Source organism: Corvus moneduloides, chromosome 4, assembly GCF_009650955.1.
Source record: "Corvus moneduloides isolate bCorMon1 chromosome 4, bCorMon1.pri, whole genome shotgun sequence".
NCBI lineage: Eukaryota > Metazoa > Chordata > Aves > Passeriformes > Corvidae > Corvus > Corvus moneduloides.
In genome coordinates, this window is record NC_045479.1 from 29,880,213 (window position 1) to 29,898,823 (window position 18,611).

Sequence of the window (18,611 nt, forward strand, 5' to 3'; positions counted from 1 at the left end):
TATTTACATCTGTAGATATTGTAGGTAACTTTGTGAGTCACAGGCAAACTGTTATATAAACCTAATCTGCCTATAAATAAGCTTGTTTGAAGGCTCTTCTGATCAAGGGCAATGTAGGCCTGTAGGAAGGAAGGAAGGAAGGGAGGTAGGAGGAATAGTAGATAAGGACTAAAATACTTGATAATCATGATATATCATCTTATCCACTAACAAAATGTAACAACTGGCTGTACTAAGGTGGATGGGCCAACCACCTTACTTACCCCAGAAAAGGAATATAGGAATTATACATGTATAATAAATAACATCTGTTTGTTAACTGCAATGCTAAAGTCCTTGCAGAAGTGAAGCAGATATAGCTCAGTGTTCTAACTGGTAACATAAATGGTCTAGTTTTTGCCTCGAAATTCCTCACAAAAGCTATGTTCTGTATGAACTCTAAAAAGAATCAAAGCCAAAGGTAGGCATTCCTAACAAGAAAACTCCACAACAGACCAGTAAACTCCACGAAAACACAACACAGCGATATCCTCTTACCAAGACCAATTTCATCCAGCTGAAGACCATAGAGAAAGCCATTCTTATTAAAGAAAGCCTGAAGGCTCTTCTCCTTGGCTTGGCCTATGGTGTCGCAGTCCAGAACATTAACTTGAATAGTTTGGCAGGCATCTCCACTCTCATTCTCTGGGATTTTTTCAAAGATAATGTTCACTGTCTGGGGAAAGAAACACATGTTAGTCTGACTTACAGGGAACACCTGGCATAGGAAACCTACAAACTCCTGACAGATTTTCAGCACCCAAGAGATTTTTAGCTTATTTATTATTAAAGTTATTTTAAATAAAGATTATTTGAAGGAATTACACAAAGAAGCATTTAGAATTCTTCCTGCTCAAAAAATCAAAGCTGTATCTATAGCTATGTATTTCCAAAAGTGTATTTTGTCTTCTGCTTTTGTGCAAATGTATTTCAGTGAATTAAAAAAAAACAAGAGACGAGGAAGAATTACAATACATGTTCCAAAGAAAAGCAGATCTTTTATGTAAAATGAATGCCTCAACAGCAAAACTGTAAGCAACAAGAGATCTGATAAGGTTGTTGAGTAAGTAGTCATGGTAAGCATGATTGATTCTGAGTGGATAGAAAGCAGTGTTAAAATGCCTATTTACACCAGTAGATTATGCTGAGTGCTTTATATCACACAGAAAGTACACCTCCCCTGGAGATGCCAGCGTCTGTCTGGGTACAGCCGTGTCGCTGGAGGCAGCACAGACAGGGCTGCTACAGAAGCAGTGAGAAGAGAGAGCATCTTGCAGCAAACAGAATCCGAAGTGGTACAGATCTGCACTGTGTTCTGTTAGGTATTATTCCAGGTCAAACACCCATGTCTGGTTACAGCACCTCTGCCCTTTAGCTCACAGCTACTCTTGGCTGGGACACAACTCCCCTGCTAGGCTGCACACGAGCTGAGTACAGGCTGGAGGGAGGTGCCAATGACACTGAGCCACCATCTCCAGGGAATGGTTTTTTTTGTCAGGTCATTATTTCTGATCAGGTCAGGCAGATTAATTGCTAGAAGGCAGGGAATAAGGGATGAGCACAGAATTGCAAGTGCTGAGCAGTAACAGCAAAAATTTCCAGTGCCACAGCCTGCTCTCTGCAGTGAAATCACTGTCCAGCTACATGCATACAGATGTTCTGCTGGAGATGTCTTGGAACAGAATTAAAGTAAGTGTTTTAGGTGCCAGCACTTGACTGCAAGTGGCATAGGAAAAGAAATGTACTCAAACCATTCTGGCTGTTGAACGATTCTGGTATAATATTCATCTTCTGACTGAAATGAGAGGACTGCAGGTGTGACTCTGTGAAGGACTGATCATTAAAACAGGAAGGAAGTAAACCATTTTTTTCTCTGCTGTCATGTGAAGGAAATAACTTCTGTCCAGGTTGTTGCAGGGACAGCTTTTCTCTCTTGTTAGAAAAATGGGTAGTTATTAATAGTTGTAGAATGGTATTTTCTGCTTATTACCCAGCAAGAGCAGAAATTACAACATGCTGCTGGTGAAAAAAAGTAGTCCAATGCAACATAAAATAACTTTAGTGTTTCTACAGAAGCAAAGGGAGTATTAAAACCAGGGCTGCAAAACTATGAAGATCAGGATTTAAGAAAGACTAGGATGTAACTAAAGTAACAAGGAATAACTTGATCAGGACATCGAGATGTTTAATTGTGAGGAAAATGAGTCCATGGAAAGGACAGACGGAATGGGAGACAAGGATATGTGGGAACTGCAGAAGGAGAAGCAGACTGGACACCATGCCTCAGGTTGGGATTTCATGCAGAAAATTAGTGAAAAATATATTGGCACAGCAACGAGGGAGTCATGCTTGGTTAGGCCCACAGACCAACTGAACAGACAGCAGTCCTGTCCTTGACTATGACTGCCCTGAGGTGATGGTCTTGTAGGATTAAAATGTGGACAGGGACTAACTGTATTTGTCCTTGGAAAACTCATTTTAATCAGTCTTTGCCCCTTCCAGTCTCCAAACTGATCTTTCTGAAGCAGCTTTCTTGCACTTTAACTGATGTTGATTTAGCTCTTTGTCCTTGGAAGCATTCCTTCCTTTAGATGATCCTTTCCTTCTAACATTATTCCTACACTGCAATATTCATGTTCCTGCTCCTGCTTCATTTTCTACTCCTTTCAGACTATCAAGAGGAACTGTCTATTTCACTTTTTCCTCTCCTTTTCAGCATCTACTCTCACACAAGTTGCACAAGAATGTGCAGCCTCTTCAGTCATCAGCACATGAGAGTCCTCCCATCCCCACTCCACTTGCTGTAGGCTGACAGGACTGCAAAAAGAGAGTAGTCCTTCTTCATATAGGTGGAATACAAGTCATGTATGGACTCCTTAAGTGAAAGTATCCACAATGTGAGGATAATAGGAACACTTTATAACTCAAAGAAGTGGTCAGCTGGGAAAGAATATTTAAAAATATTTAAACACATAGAAGTCTCTAACCCATGAGAGCCAGATGATTTTGCTGATATGATTTCCTGCAGGAGTTAATCTTAAGTGATGAAGCAATTGATGGGGAGCTAGGAAAACCAATTATTGTTAAGTTGTCCCTCTGCAGCTGAAGTTTTCATAAATCAGATTCAACCTGTCTGACAGCACAATCCCTGGCTTTAGAAACCATTAATCAGAAGCTGACAGTCACAATCACTGCATTTAGACACAAAATGTAGAACTAGAAAAAGAAACAGAAGTTATTGTAAAATTATGAAAGCCCTTTTACGATCAGCTCTGGAGGTCAGAAAATATATAAGAGAAATCACAGGAGGATACGTGAAAGTCACAAGAAAATATCATCAAGCCTTTTCTAAACTCCCTCACTTTGCAAAGGAAACAAAAATACTGTTAACTTAGAGAAAGGTTCAGGAGAAAATTATAGGACTTGGTTCAAGCTAGTAGTATCTAGAGACAAGACTTAATGCACTAGAAACTAGTGACAGCAAGACACAGTCACAGTATTCTTCAGAAGAGTTTTAACATGGGTTGCAAGAATTATTAAAGGCTACTTAAGAAGGTGGCACCTGCAACTACTTGCATAGGAACTAGCTTGGAACCTAGCTACAAGACAGGAATAAACTTAAAAAATGTATCTTCACACATGCAGTGACAGAAATAATGACATTTGAAGAGAGTGTTTGCAGATGGCTTTTCAGATTTGTAGTTTTCTTGAAAATTAATTTCACACAATGAATTATTTAGCAGAGCTATTAATAACCATAGCAGATAATAGATGTGGTTTAATAAAGAAATGAGATAATATCATATTTTCTAGAAATAAAGAACAATAATCTGGGCTATTCAAGGACTCTTATTACCCTGTTATCTACTCAGCTATGAATCTGAACAAATCATATTTCCATTTATCAGTCAGATGGGAAAAAAACGAAAAACCCCTTTTGATTGGTGAAAGACAATTTCTATAAAGAGTCAGTACCATGATGTACCACATAACAAAACTGCCTTAAAACTACTCCTGTCTCCCAGACTATGAAATACAATGAACAGGAAAAATCAGACTGATTGCATGATCCTTCTGAAGGAGCCAGGACAGTTAGCTGTGAAGAGGTTATAGAAGAGTTAGCCAATTGGCACAGAAAATGCTGCAGGAGTTAAATTTAGGTGAGATGAGCACTACACAAAGGAAGGGTTGTGCTGTTGATGCTGCAGTGTATGGTAATCTGTCTCTAATCCAGAGGACTCTCCTGTAGCCAACATCTGCACAGCTCACTTCCTAGTGAGGGTTGCTGTGTTCTTTTCTGCTGACAAAAATCCCCATGTGTCACATGCTTTTAATAGCTTCCTTATCTCTCACAAAGTGTGACTAATAATACCACAACCATGATGTCTTATTAGAAATTGCTTTCCTTGTCTCTGCTTTACTCCCTTACAGCCCTCCTACTTTTTTTAACACCCTTCTTTTAACTCATAAAGCAGTTCAACACTTTAAACAACCTTCCACTATGTGGCTTTGCTTCACTTTTATTAAAAGGCAGTTGGCTGAACAGGTGAATTGGATAATTTCTTTGCATCTAAAAATGCAAACACATTGCAGCAAGGAATTCAACAGCCCAAATACCTTTTTTAAGACAAGCAGTGATTATTCAAAGGAATGCTGGAGCACCAAGTCTACCGCAAGAAGTCTCCCCTGGTTTCCCACAGGAGATATACCACTGAGAACGTCTCCCTTTCCAGGCTGGCATTTTCTATTCCAAATGAAACTCTTCAGTGAAATGCTAACACTCAGCTGTGGAGTACACTTCTTCATCAGTCATTGAGCAAATTATCTGCCGAGGGGTGCAGCTGCTTGTCTGCCTGTGAGAAAGCAGGCTTGCTTCCTCAGCCTGAGGAAAAGCTCCATGACACATCCAAGTCTCTTTCAAGGCAGCTTTATTTCTCAGTACTCAAATATAAGCACAGCATGAAAGAGCACAGCTTCTCAGCCCATACTTGACCAACGCTTTAAGAAGCAGCTTTCCTTCCTTCAATTCCTCCACTTGAGTATGTACTTCAGCAGCCCATCTCTGTTCAATACCCCACCCTTTCTAGCAGAGAGGGTTAACAGTAGGGCATTGGGTGATCTAAGGTCTGTGGCCTTTTCAAAAAAGGCATGGGGCCCTGCTAGGGAACAGCTCTAATGCAATGCAAACACAATAAGTTTCTTGGTTCTCTTTTTCTCTGGTTACGAATGGCCTGAATTTTAAAAAAACCTCTCCTGACCTGTGGAACTTACCCTGATTTTTAGGAGCCTGTCTGTCTCCTGCATGGAACTGAACTCCCAATCCTGAAAGGACATATTCTCATGCAGAGCACCTACACCCTTGTTTGTGCCCTGATACTGATTTGAGAATTGAACTCCCTACCAGATGTATCCCTGCATCTTCAAGTGCCTACACAGCTTAAAAAAATCTGGACACCAAGTGTCTGCAGATTTGCTTCACCATCTCTATATCACTCTCTTTTTGGCTGTATTTTTATGCTTTGCTCTGGATAGGTAGACTTTAATGTACTGCTACTGTAGGGCTGGGGAAAGGGGCAAAACAAAATACCAACAAAATACTGCAAGACTCAGACTGTTCCCACAGTGAGCAACTGTGCAAATGCATTTGAAAACTCAGATCAGAATTTATTTCATTTCGAAAACAAAACCTGCAATCCTTTAGGCAGAAATGTTTTTCCACAGTAAGGAGAAAACACTTGGTTCCCTGCCTGTAAGCTCACAGGTCCTGCATGTCAATGCAGTGCATGTGAAGTGGTGTTAGTGAGAGAAGAAAACAGACTACTTTCTCTTTAGCCACCTGTTAAATGCTATTTTTGAAGGGAAAATGTGTACAGCTGGCTTGCTTCCCCAGCACAGAAAGCCTCACCACTCCACCTAAGTCTCTTTCACAGCACAGTTTTAGCTTCCAGCGTAAATCTCAGATAAACCACCAAACAAAACAGTTTCCCAGTCCAGCCAGAACCACAGTCCTTGAACTTCATCTCTGCAATTTTATTGCAGGATTCCTCTCTCCTTTTGTGATGGTTTTAAAGGGAACATTCAGCACTTCTCAGCTAAGTCCAAGGAATGCTGCACAGTAAAGGGGGAAGCTGGCCTGTATTAACCCTAGAGCTTTATCTTTAGCTATTCAAAAGCAGGAATACAAAGTACACAGGCAGCAAACAAGGTTCAAGAAGGGCTGTGAGCTCTCACTTCCCCATCCATCTGCAGATAGTGTTCCCCAGTGACAGCAAGTCCTTCAGACCACTTACCTTTTCTCCTCTTCACTGCAATCTGACCACAAGACCCTATCAGTGACTGCATGCATAGAAGTAGCTCTAGAAAAAGTATTTAAGGTTGTTCAGCAGTTTCAGAGTCAGCTATGCCCCCCAAGAGGCTCTCAATTTGAATGTGTGCTATAAATTAGAAATGTCAACTAATTCCACAGGACCAGATGTTTCTGTGCAATCTACTAGTAACAGGCATATTGAGCTTGCTTCAAAATTGTTGCTCTGCCTCACTACTGTGTTTTGCATCCTATGGGTACATAGAGCAATATATTTAAATTTACTCTGGAACTCAAATACATGCCAGAATGCAGCACGCAAACAAGGAAACCAAGGATCTTGGATTATGCATTTGATTTTTAGCCACAAATTTCCTTCCAAATGCACACTCTGGTAACTTAGCTTAAAGTACCTTCAAATGCAGCCTCTAACAACAGCTTCGTAAGAAGAAGATTTGACTATTACTTTATCAGTTTGAAGTTTTCAGTAGAAGATGACAATTCAGAAATGATTTACAGAAACGTTGCCATTTCAGTGAGTTTCCTATGTGGCCCAGTGAGACAAGTCCAATGGACTGCTGACCAGCCAAATTTTCCAGGGTCATGTAGTCTACTCCAGTATACGGCATCTCAGCACGTCCAAGTTCTTGCTTCAAAACAGAAGATGGGCAGACCTGGAAACTTCAGCCCTACCAGAGACTCAGCATATGGGCTCTGAAAAAGACTGAATCCTCCTCCAAAGCCACCAGCACTTGCCCTGTCCCTGCCATGGCCATTGCTGCTGGGCAGTTTCTGTTCCCAAGGTGTGAAGCCCACTATTCAGTAGCACTTCTCATACTCCTCATTATGTCAGGTAACTCCAACTGGAAGCCAGGAACTAAGAAGCAAGGAAGCTACAAAAATGACTAGAAATATACATTTTGAAGTTCTCAGACCTAAAATCACTTGAAAATTCTGGAGCAGAAGAGTGCTCTGGCTATTCTGAAAACCTTTTTCAGACCTCCTACTCTAAAAGCCACAATTTTTACATGCTCCAAAGTGCAATAATCCTGCTATCCCTTCTCATCTCAGTGTCAGAATGACGATCAGAAATCCAGCTATCAAAGACGTTTGGGTGTAACTGGAAAACAGGAAGCACTTCTTAGTTGCTTTCAGAAAGGCAAAAAATCTATGGTAAAGTTCAGAAGCTTAGCTAGACTTCTTGTTTTTAACCAAGCAACTGAAATCCACCATGCTGTAACCTTGCTAAATTGAAGCCAATTTGGTGCTAATAATATGGAAATCCACAGCAAACTATTGCCTAAAGATTAGCCACAAATAAACACAACAGAAAAATAAAACCTCTGCCTTCCATTCTTTCATTCATTGGTAAAGTGTAGTTTAGTTTAAATTTTAAGCACATTTATATTTCTGTAGTATACTTTAAAATAAGAAGGATTTTTTAATACTCCAAGACTTCATTAAACCTACTCTTTGGTGATTAATGCATGCTGTGAAGAGAGGGGTAAGTGTTATTTGTGAAATGTTTATCAGTGAAACATCACCTAGTTAAACGCTTAGTGTGTTTTGAAACTTCGTCAGCAATAATAATTTTACTATCTGGATACTTAACTACTACCTTAGTGTCTTAAGAGCCTTGTTTTAGCTTCTTAGAAACAGAGAAAACATTACAGCTGTCTGTGCTTGGAGGGAACACAAGCTGGCAAACATACCACTGTTTTGAATTCAGACACTTGCCACAGCAGCCAGTCTTCATTAAGAGTGTACAGGGCTTTGCAAGTTATTGCATCAACGGGTCCTTTGTTTATCCTCTGATTGAGGGTTGTCACCAGCAAATAGAAAGGTTCACCAATTGTCTCCTAAGACAGGAAACAAATCAAGAAACGTTTATTTTTGTAATCATTAAATGAGCATGACTAACTACAAAAAAATCAAGTGTAACAAATGGTGTTATTTTCTTTTAAGTAACTCATTATCTTGCAATTAGAAAAGAAAATCCCTCCGAGCAGATTTATCAAGTTATTTGTTTAACCTCCATCTTTTGCTTTTCAGTGTGAAAGTCTCATGCAAATAGCAAGGGACATCTGGAGTGAGTGGCAAGATAGCTCACAGCCCCTTGCTGTGCACAAGCACACTACAGACAAGCTGCTCCTACTCCACCTGGCAGACACTTCCTAGTTCCACCAAAGAGTGGGTGGGGGGTGAGACATGCACATGTTCACATGCATACTTCAGCTACTTCTTGCATTTTCAGTCTTGTGAGAAAACAAGCTAATAGTTTCCTATTGAATTGGTGTCTCCCCTTTTTGTCTCTGAAAAACGTCTTGGGAGCAAGCTGGTGGGACTTACCCTGGTGTATAAGCAAAAGAGGAAATGAAACTGGGGCTCTCCTCTCCTGCCTAAACCCCAGGCCTCAGGAATGCACCTGAGAAAGGAAGGATGTATCTCTATTTCCATGTGACACCATTCCTGCAGCCTGGCTAAGGCATCTCACTAGCACAGCTCTGTAAAAACGCCTGGTGTATCGAGAACATATCTCTGACAGTTCCTTGGCACTCTCCTCAGTTCCAGGAAACCAGTGTGAGCTGCTGAGCCTCAAACAATTCTGCTGCTGTATTAATGCAAGCACTGATGAGAGTGATACCAACAGTGTGATAGCATCACATTGATAAGAGAGACAGGAAGAGTAACCTGGCAATGAAACCAAGAACAAAGTGCTATCGTTACTAAAATAAACAAACATTAAAATGAAACTAAAAGCTTGCTTTGTTTTCATTTGAAGTAACTTAGTTCTTGAAATCTGCAATACTGTTTGGAGGTTGAAAAGTTTGGAGAGGAGTTTTGTTTTCCAAAGGATGGTATTCCTTAAATCTCCATTTCTTGGAAGCTTTCCAACAACTTGCACAGAAGGGTACAGCTGCATTTTAACAAGCGTTAAAGTCTTTTAGTATGGTCACAATACATCTCACTGGGCTGAAATGTCTGATATGAGAAGGAATATGCTGGAATTACAAAATTACCCAAATCTTGGCCAAATACATGACACAATCATTGCTTGGAGATGTGCTCTTTTCCTGCATTCCGTTGATGACAGCCAGCTAAGTCACCTAAACTAGAATAGCGCACACTCATAACATTAAATGCCAGACCGAATGCTTTAAACTGATCTCTCTAACAGCTCCTATGGAAAAAATCAATTAAAGAAATCCTCTGCATATCTTACGCAGTGAAAAGATGTACACGTACCCGGAGAAATCCAGAAAGGCAGACAGACATCCAGTTTGTCAGCAATTTTTCTACCACAGATTCAGTTCGTCTGAGCAGGAGCTTAGGCTGCACATTGCTTGACTGCTCCATCAAGTCCCTTGTCAACACTTCCAAAATATGGGTCAGATAAACTAGCTTAGTTTGTAATGCAATAGTCAAGAAGGATGCAAACAAGCACCTGTGGGGGAAAAAAAAAACAAACAAGAATGCTGTAATTTTGGAATTTCTCTTCCCAGTCATCTTTAATAAATGAAACACACTAGTGCTGTTCATATCTTAAGTTCTCCCTCTTCAGGCACATAAACTGTCCACTGTTCTCTACAAAAAATATAAAAAATGCAAGTCCATCTGCTCTTGTGATTATTTTTTAAACACAGAACTTGTGTCTCTAAATTTAATTCTGCAGAACAACACCTGCTTCAGTGACAGAACATTTCTAAACTGTAGAACTGTTGATCTAACTGCAGGAAGTGTTTACAGTTTTGAACTGAGCTTTCCTGCTCCTTTGCCTCTTTGTTTATACGAACAAACATTCCAATTTCTCTTTAATTGCTTGTTGTAATGGCAATGTTTTTTCTTCCTCAGTGTGTGCAGATGGAGAAGGAAAAATGCTCCAGAGTACCGCAAGCTTGTTTTGCAAAAAGGAGAAAACACATTTGTGTGCTACAATCCATGTTGTTTTTTCCTGCTAATTCTTTTTCTTGAAGATGATAAGCATAATCATACTATACCTGTCTTTCACAGAGAAATTTTTCTGCTTTTCAAGGGTGTGAATGAGAGTAACAAGAAAGTTCTTGTTACAAATTAAAGCATGCAACATGTTGAAGCTTTCATCCTTGCTCGTTTGGTCTCTGCTCTGGAATAGTTAAACAAAAATAAGCAAACTGTAGTTTGGCTATGAGATGGATTCTTAATGCTTAGAAAAAATTGAAAGAAACATATGGGATAAGATCCTGGCCTCATTCAAATCAGTGGGAATTTTGCATTTATTTAAGGGCTCCCAGGATTTTACCAAAAATGCATTTGTGTTTGTGTACAACACAGAATATACACATGCAGAGTATACATTTTCTGCCCTATACACAAAGCAATGCCAATAGTTAAGTTTGCCCATCATTTCCCAAGATGAGATTCTGTTTTATTTAAATAAGTCATAATACATATTGGTAAAAGCATCTTACACTTCAAACTCTTTTTACATATAAATCCATGTAACTCTCCTCCTGGAGGAATGGGAACATACTGAAAATGCAAGCTGATGTGTTCTAGGACCACACTGAGAGAAGGGATACAATCACTCTTGAAAAAAAAATTAATTAAAGCATATCACACTACTTCAGCTTACCTGCGGCATTTCTTCACTGAAGATGGATGCAAAGCCTCCTGACTAAAATATAAGGGGATATTTATCATTCATAAGTACACCAAAAGTTTCTAACACATGTATGTTTAACACGCCAAGCATGTTCCTGATACTACTTGAAATAAAACAATGGAAATGCCAGTTTCTAGAGCAGATACAACATAAAAACTCTACACAGTAACTTCTGCAAAGGTGCTGCCAAAAAGGTGCTGCCAGAAAGTGAACTCTAGAAATGACCTGGTATCAACTTCAATGTTCTGTGTGTGCTACTCAGTGCTGCTGAGGTGCACCAGCACAGCAGTCAACCAATGCCCCCCAGGAAGAGCTGTGTATCACTGTCATCTGCAAGTGTGATGGCGTGCAAGGGGTGCTGCAGGCTGCATCCTTCCTGGGTGGCAGCGATAGCCTTTGGTATACAGGGCTGCTGTTAACCAAGTGACACTTCAGCTCAGCTGCTTCCATTCATTTCAAGGCCCTTTATGAATATTCACTAACGAACTCTCCAGGAGGCCCATGCTGTCACTCTCCACGGAGACACAGGTGCCACCACACATCCAGTCCTAGCAAAAGCTCTCACACAAAAGGAAGCCCTCAGTTCTCAAACACCTTGTCAACGCCTCTTGAGCAACAAACTACACTATTTACTGTCACCTGCTTTATCTGTGATGCTGGCGGCCCCTAGTTTCCTTACAGAATCACAGAATAGTTTGGGTTATAAAGGACTTTAATGATCATCTAGTTCCAACCCCACTACCATGGGTAGGGTTATCTTCCACTGGACCAGGTTACTTAAATACCGGTCCAATCTGGCATTGAACATTTCCAGGGATGGGGCACCTACAACTGCTCTGGACAATCTGTTGCAGTGTCTCATCACCCTCATCACAAGAAATTTCTTCCTTATGTCCAATTTAAATTTATCCTCTTTCAGTTTAAAACCATTAACCCTTGTCCTGTCACTACAGGCCCTGGTAAAAAGTCTGTCTCCATCTTTTTTATAAGCCCCATTTTAATTGAAAGGCTGCCTTCCTTTCTAAAGGCTGAACAATCTCAGCTGGCTCAGACATTCTTCATAGGAGAGGTGTCCCAACCTTCTGAGCATTTTCATCACACTCCTCTGGACCTGCTCTAACAGGTCCATGTGCTGGGAACCTCAGAGCTGGATGCAGTGCTCCAGCTGGGGTCTCACAGGGGCAGAGAGAAAGAATCACCTCCTTCAGCCTGCTGGCCACGCTTCTCTTTGATGCAGCCCAGGGTATGACTGACTTTAGGCTGTGAGCACACACTGGCGTCTCACATCTAATTTTTCATCTACATACCTGACTTTTCATGCCTCCCTTTCCTTATTTCTCCTGTTCTCTTCTACCCTACCAAACCTTTCTTGCTCTTCCTCCAATGACTATTCCCATTTTTCCAGATCTTCTTCAGCAACCCTAACACCAACTACCAATAAAAGACACACACACATGCGCACAGAGTGGAAGAACCAGAACTGTGTTAAAGGTTAAAAATGTTTGTGAACAGGGAAGAAGCATGGTAGCATTAAACCAAACAATGTGTGAAATTGAGGGGAAAACAGAAATAATAAGACAAATTTAAGATGCAAAGCAAAAATCAGGCTGAACATCAAGAACATTTTAATAATAGATATAACATGCAGTTAACACCTATAAGCATTAAAAGCTATTAAGCCAGATTAAAGATAGAAAATTGAAGCAGTGGGAAGCAAGACTCTCAAAATAAAGATGGAGTCCATCATTCTCAATTTTAGCTATTGGAGTCCCTCCTTAAGCAACTTGTCCCATCCTAAGGGAGGCGCCTCAAACAAACTGCACAAATTGCCTTCTTGCACTGCCCATCTCTGCACTGACTACAGAAGATGCTCAGTGAACAGCTTCAATTTCCATGTTTAAAGAGCTTAGATTAGATGAGACAAAACCCATCAATCAATCACACTGGAGGGCACAAAGAGTACAATATGGACATCATTCAAGCACATGCGGTTAGTGAAGGAAGTGGTGGTTTGCCACTTTGACCCTTCTGTCAACCCTTCTGACACTCAGTTGCCAGATATACCCCACTGGCTTTTCTGTTCATCTATAATATTTGTTTAGTGGAGCACTGCTTTTCTGCCACATTCATACAGCACAAGGCATGGCTGGACACTCCTGCAATGTAAACAATAAGTACTTAGCAGAAAAAATTGGTACACAACACATTAAGTAACTTGCCTGACACCGTCTGTTTGTAGAGAGCTAACAGTAGCAAGTGTACCTTCCTGGGATAAGTGTTTCAAACTGAGACAAAACTCAACTGAAATAATTTCTGGGATGTGCAGTGGCATGAGACTCACTAAGGCAAAACAGGAGCCCTCTCCATTTTTACTTTACAGAATGCACCAGAGTGGCAATCCTTATGCTTTTTTTTCTTAACTTTTTATTTGCATAAAGCACGGCATTTCCACTGAGTCAGCTTTTACAGATTATTACTGTTTTGACAACAGAAAGTAAAGGAAAAGGTATATTCTTAAGAATAAAAATGCTATTTTAATGGTAATATGCCTGGCAACAAAACAAACAGAAAGAAAAAAGATGCAGGAAGTAAAATTTCCTTTCCAGTTTCTTCAAACCACCTGGTGACCCCCTCAAAATTAGGCTAGGGGCATTACATTAGTACCAGCAGAGATATTCCCAGTGTCCTTTGTGTGAGAACTGGACTCAAAGTATACAAGGATTTTGTGTATGTAATGGCTAAATATTATTGTGCCTTACTATCTGGTATTTGGTGGTGTAAAAAACCCAAAGGCCCCATTCTGGACTATCACATGTATTTAACTTTATGACTATGAGCTTTTACTAGGACACAAACAGTAATAAAGTAAAGCAGTGTGCAGAGAAGAGTGCAAGGCTTGGCAGCAGCACTGATGAGTAACACATGAAGCCTAGTAGGTAATTCACATACATACCAGTTATGCCCTAAACTAACCAAGTTTCTACTTATTGGTGTCAGTCATACAGGAAAATATCGCCATTTGAGACCACAGCTTCTGCCAATTGGATAAATGCTCATAAGCACTGGTTAACATCATGATATAATATTGAAAGCTGTGGGAAAGGCACTTACCAGCATCATAATGTGCCACACATGCAACAAAAATTAGTAAGAGAAGTAAAATATTCAAGAGAAGGCCTCTTTGGTCCTCTGATGCAGTGGCACAAACTGCTTCAATGAACACTGAAAATATCTGCCCCTAACTGGAAAACACTTATGTCATTTCTAAGCATTTGAGTTGCACTCCTTCGAATCAACATCTTACCATTTCTGTCAGCACCTTGGTGCAGAAAGCACCAACTTAGAGCCATTTCTTCATCCCACATGTCTAATTAGGAAGTGTCATGATGTTAGGTAGCATGTTAGCTAGCCTACTACTCTAATTAGCTATAGCATTGGAAGTGAAAGCATGGGAACAAAAAAAGCAGTGGATAAATTATAGCTTAGTTAGGACGGCCTGAAAGACAAGCAGTTCAGTGAGGCTGAACAGAAATAAATGGATACACACACAACCCTTGAAAATTCAAGAATGTTGCTTTATCTACAGCATAAAGGCTTGGCTAAATATAGAGATATACACCTTTAAGTATTCTTTGGTAACTCTTGATTTAAGGAAAGTTTCTTGTGAGACAATGTGCAATTACTGTGTAGCATTTTCTTTAGTGTTTGATCCTGACCTTCCTCGCTTTTTTTAATGTTAGTCAGCACTGACAACTGAAAGACTTGTAAATATTTACCTCTGGAAAGAAAGTTCTAAGAGCAAAGTGTTTGTAGTCAAGGAAGGGAACCGTTCCAAAACTATCCACCACATCTAATTCATCCATCTGTAGTTCAGCAAATCCTGAAAAATCACCCCCATCCCCCCCCAGACAGTTAGTTCAGTTGACACAAAATCAGCTTCACAATTATAACTTGGCCCCCAGTTAAAAAACAGTTTTCAGTGAAGAGGGGTTGTTTTTATAGCTGAAGCTCTTTAGCAATCTACTTTTTTGTTGAAGGAAATACTACACGCAATCCTGTTAGCTCAGTGCTATCTGCTACTGCAGCACATACAGTATTAAACAGGAACTCTGATACAACACAGAAATATTCTAACAGCTACAAAATGAAAACGTTTATATAATGTGAGCTTCTTGACAGTTTCAGTTCAGAAAATACGCTGTAGACCTACCCTCACGTATTTCCTTGCGAATCTCATATTCCAGCAGTTCAAGTTGCTGACTCTGCTTACGAGTTAACTCTTTGGATTTGTATCTAGTAACTATGAATGCCGCTAAAAAGGAAGAAAAAGAGACTCTGAGTACAGAAAGCACAGAACAGAAAACTCCCATACAAGACATATTTTATTATCAAGAAACAGAAAGATTAATGTACATTTGCACACTTAGTGTTTTACTGTTGTCAGTGTGCCAGTACCCATGAGCCCTGGTTATCTGGATCTATACCCCAATCTTTAATAAAAATAATTTCTTATAACAAGGTCTTGAATTGTCAATCCAACTTTATTTGAAAGTGTAGCACACCCTGCTATATATAGCCTGCACAGTGAGACACAGACTCTAACAACCACTTCTACTAATAGCAACCTACTTAAGGTAGCACTGATTAAACAGAAAAAACAGCTGTTTTGAACAGAAAATCCACCTACAAATTGTTAACTTTTCTAAAGCTTATTTAGAGAGAATAAAGGCATGAGATATGGTCCCTTTTTAAAATGGATTTCAAAACAAAAGGAACCAACCAAATGAACAAACCCCTATGCATATTAAAATAAATGGAAATTTATCAAATATATAACCAGGTAAAAACACTCAGAAAAAAGGGAGCAACAAGAAGAGAAGGGGGTAGCTATTTACCTCCCTCCGTTTAGTAATAATCCACAAATATGTGATCCACAAAGACATGAATGATCCAAATGAGATTGAGCAGAAACACCACGAACACTGCCTGAGGATAAGCAGTTTGTTAGGGAACATCTGCCCCAGGGACAGGAGGGTAGCCGAGCTCTGACAGCCGGAAGGGACCAAGTTGTGACACAAGGATGTCAGTCCTGTGGCTTGCTTCATGGAATGATAGTGAGTAATCCCAGCAGAACAGACAGAAAGACTGTCTTCTAACATGCTTGTAACATGCTGCAGTCTGACAATTGAGACTTCACCACCAGAACAGACTTAACTTTGTCCACTCTTATTGGGAACGGGGTAAAATCACCAGACTGTGACAGCTCCAGAGTAGTGAGTATGTATAGTGCTTGTGTATAGTGTTGTCCCTTCAGCAAATCAAAAGCTGAAAATACGTCATTGTACTTACCTATAATGACACCCACCACAATTGGTAGCAAAATAAGAACATATAAATATATGTGTGATGATGTTGGTTTGACTTCATGCTCAAAATTTCCTAATTTCACCTGAAGAAAAGCAATAGCTGTGTTAATAGAGGACAGACATTATTTCAGTGCTTAAAATGACATCTTATGTATTTTTAAAAAAAAGTATTTAAGGCACGTAAGGATGATAGTAGATTATTGGGAAGACAGCAGAAGTTCAGCAAAATGTATGTGAACCAACATTAACTCAACTTTCATTGTATTTGATGTTTAAGCAGGGTAACAGAGCAATGATGAAAAAATTTGGAGGTCCTTATATACCACCAAATTTTGTCATGCTCTTGCTGCTAACTAGAGCCCTCAAATGAAAGGCAAGATCTGGCCTCCAGCTGGCCGAGCGGCTCATGCACTAAGAGTCACTGCTAAACACTGTGGCATTTTGAAATGAGGAACACATGTGCTTGCACTCACAGTGTTACTCTGCTGAGCAGAAAAGTATGGTAAGACCCATGATAAGAATAAGGGAAGTAGAATTTTTCATAGACACCTGGCCTACAGCCCTCTTCCCTATTTCTTTGCAGAAGTTTCAACCTCTTTATGTAGGATGTTGTTCCTGAAGGTCCTTAAGAGAAAATGCAACATACGATACATGCACAACATGTACATGAACATGTTGCCATACACGTACAACATGCCCCAGCAGTGAGCTTGTCAGAGGCAGGACAGACATTAATTCTTAGGCATATATGAAAGTGCTGAAGTCTGCCAAATGCCAAACTGAGGCACTCACCACTGATAATTATGGCAGAAGAAATTTCACAAAGAAGGATCTCAAAGAGGACTGTGAAAGCACATAAATAAAGGGTAGCTAAGACTATAAACAGGCTAGACATAAAAATATGTTTGACACATAAAAAGAATACCACCAAGTGCCAGGGATAGAAATGAGCTTGAGATAATTGAAAAGGAGGGCTGCGTTGAAATTATTTTGGGTTACAGCAGGGAAGGCAGAGATCTGGTGATTGCAATCAGTGGCTTGTCACAGGAGGTGAGCAGCCAGGGCAGCTGCAGACTGCCAACTGGATAGTCACATCATAGCTACACAGACACAAGCAAGCAAAAAAACCCCACAGGGATGGAAGGACAGAGCCTTTGTATTTCTGGGGCTACAAAGAACAGAAGGCAGAGCAGATCTATTACCTTCACCAAATGTTACTTTTTCCTCTGATGTTTCTATGTTTTCACAGTTCCTATGCAAAGTTCTTTTGGTCTGAGACTTCCTAGGATCCCATTAGCCTTTTCCAAGGCTCAAATGCATTGGTGGCTAAATACATTAGCCATCCTGTGACTAATATACCTATTTTTCTGACTTGTCATGTCCAACTGAAAAATTCCTAAAGCAGAAATTTCTGTTACTCTTCCTTGTTTATTGAAAAACTGAGACAAAGCATTCACTTAATTTTCTGCCCATATTTAGATTCTCTTTATTCTTCACCATAACCTTCCTGTTAGTGGCCCCATGTCTTTCCTTATCTTTTATCTTGTTTATGAGTCACAGACTATATAAGGTACACCTGAATTAATCCAATTCCTATTCCTAAATTAATTTCATTTTTCCGCATGACATTATAAAACCCTCTCTGGACTGGTAATGCCTCTGAGCTTTCTGTCATCAGCAAGTGTTATTAGCATAAGCCTTATTTTTGTGATCAAGTCAGTGGTGATATTAAAGAATATCTGTATGAACATCAGCATTGCCCAGTCAGCTCCCCTTAGAGAGCATCCCCCCTGGCACCCTCATAATCACCATGTTAAGTAGTTTACTGAATGACTTCCAGGTACCTGTGATCTATCGCTTTTTTGTTGTTGAGGAAATCACTCATCTTAGGAAATAAAAGATATCTGCTTTCATTAAAAAGAATTTGACAATTATCCCACTTTCCACTTACCTCCAAGTCTTTCAGGAGTCATTCAAAATACATTATAAAGTTTTACATAGAACTAGGATTAAATCAGCAAGCCTCCATTTGCCTAGGGTTTGGGGTTTTCTTCAATTTAAAATACTGGTTTTCTATTTGCTGCTCTCCAGTCATACAGCACATTTTATTTAAAATCTTTCCTACTAAGCCTACAGTGTCATGTGTCAGTTCTCCCCAGTGCTACGATTGGAATGACTATGTTCCTGCTGTCTTGAGCCCTTTGTTCTATGTGAATCTTGCTTCTGTCACAAGAACGGCATCTTCTACTCTGACACCTCC

The 18,611-nt window shown here is 39.9% G+C and overlaps 1 protein-coding gene across 1 annotated transcript in view; it reads right to left on the reverse strand.

Annotated features, from left to right (window-relative positions):
* PLXNC1 (plexin C1) overlaps positions 1 to 18,611 on the reverse strand; it is a 71,014-nt gene that overhangs the window by 15,999 nt on the left and 36,404 nt on the right. Inside the window, exons 15-22 of the mRNA XM_032107836.1 lie at positions 16,335 to 16,434; positions 15,196 to 15,297; positions 14,762 to 14,865; positions 10,956 to 10,997; positions 10,342 to 10,466; positions 9,590 to 9,788; positions 8,056 to 8,202; positions 538 to 715 (exon numbers count right to left, since the gene is read on the reverse strand). Of these exons, the coding sequence (XP_031963727.1) occupies positions 538 to 715; positions 8,056 to 8,202; positions 9,590 to 9,788; positions 10,342 to 10,466; positions 10,956 to 10,997; positions 14,762 to 14,865; positions 15,196 to 15,297; positions 16,335 to 16,434 (997 nt within the window). The remainder of the gene's footprint in view (positions 1 to 537; positions 716 to 8,055; positions 8,203 to 9,589; positions 9,789 to 10,341; positions 10,467 to 10,955; positions 10,998 to 14,761; positions 14,866 to 15,195; positions 15,298 to 16,334; positions 16,435 to 18,611) is intronic.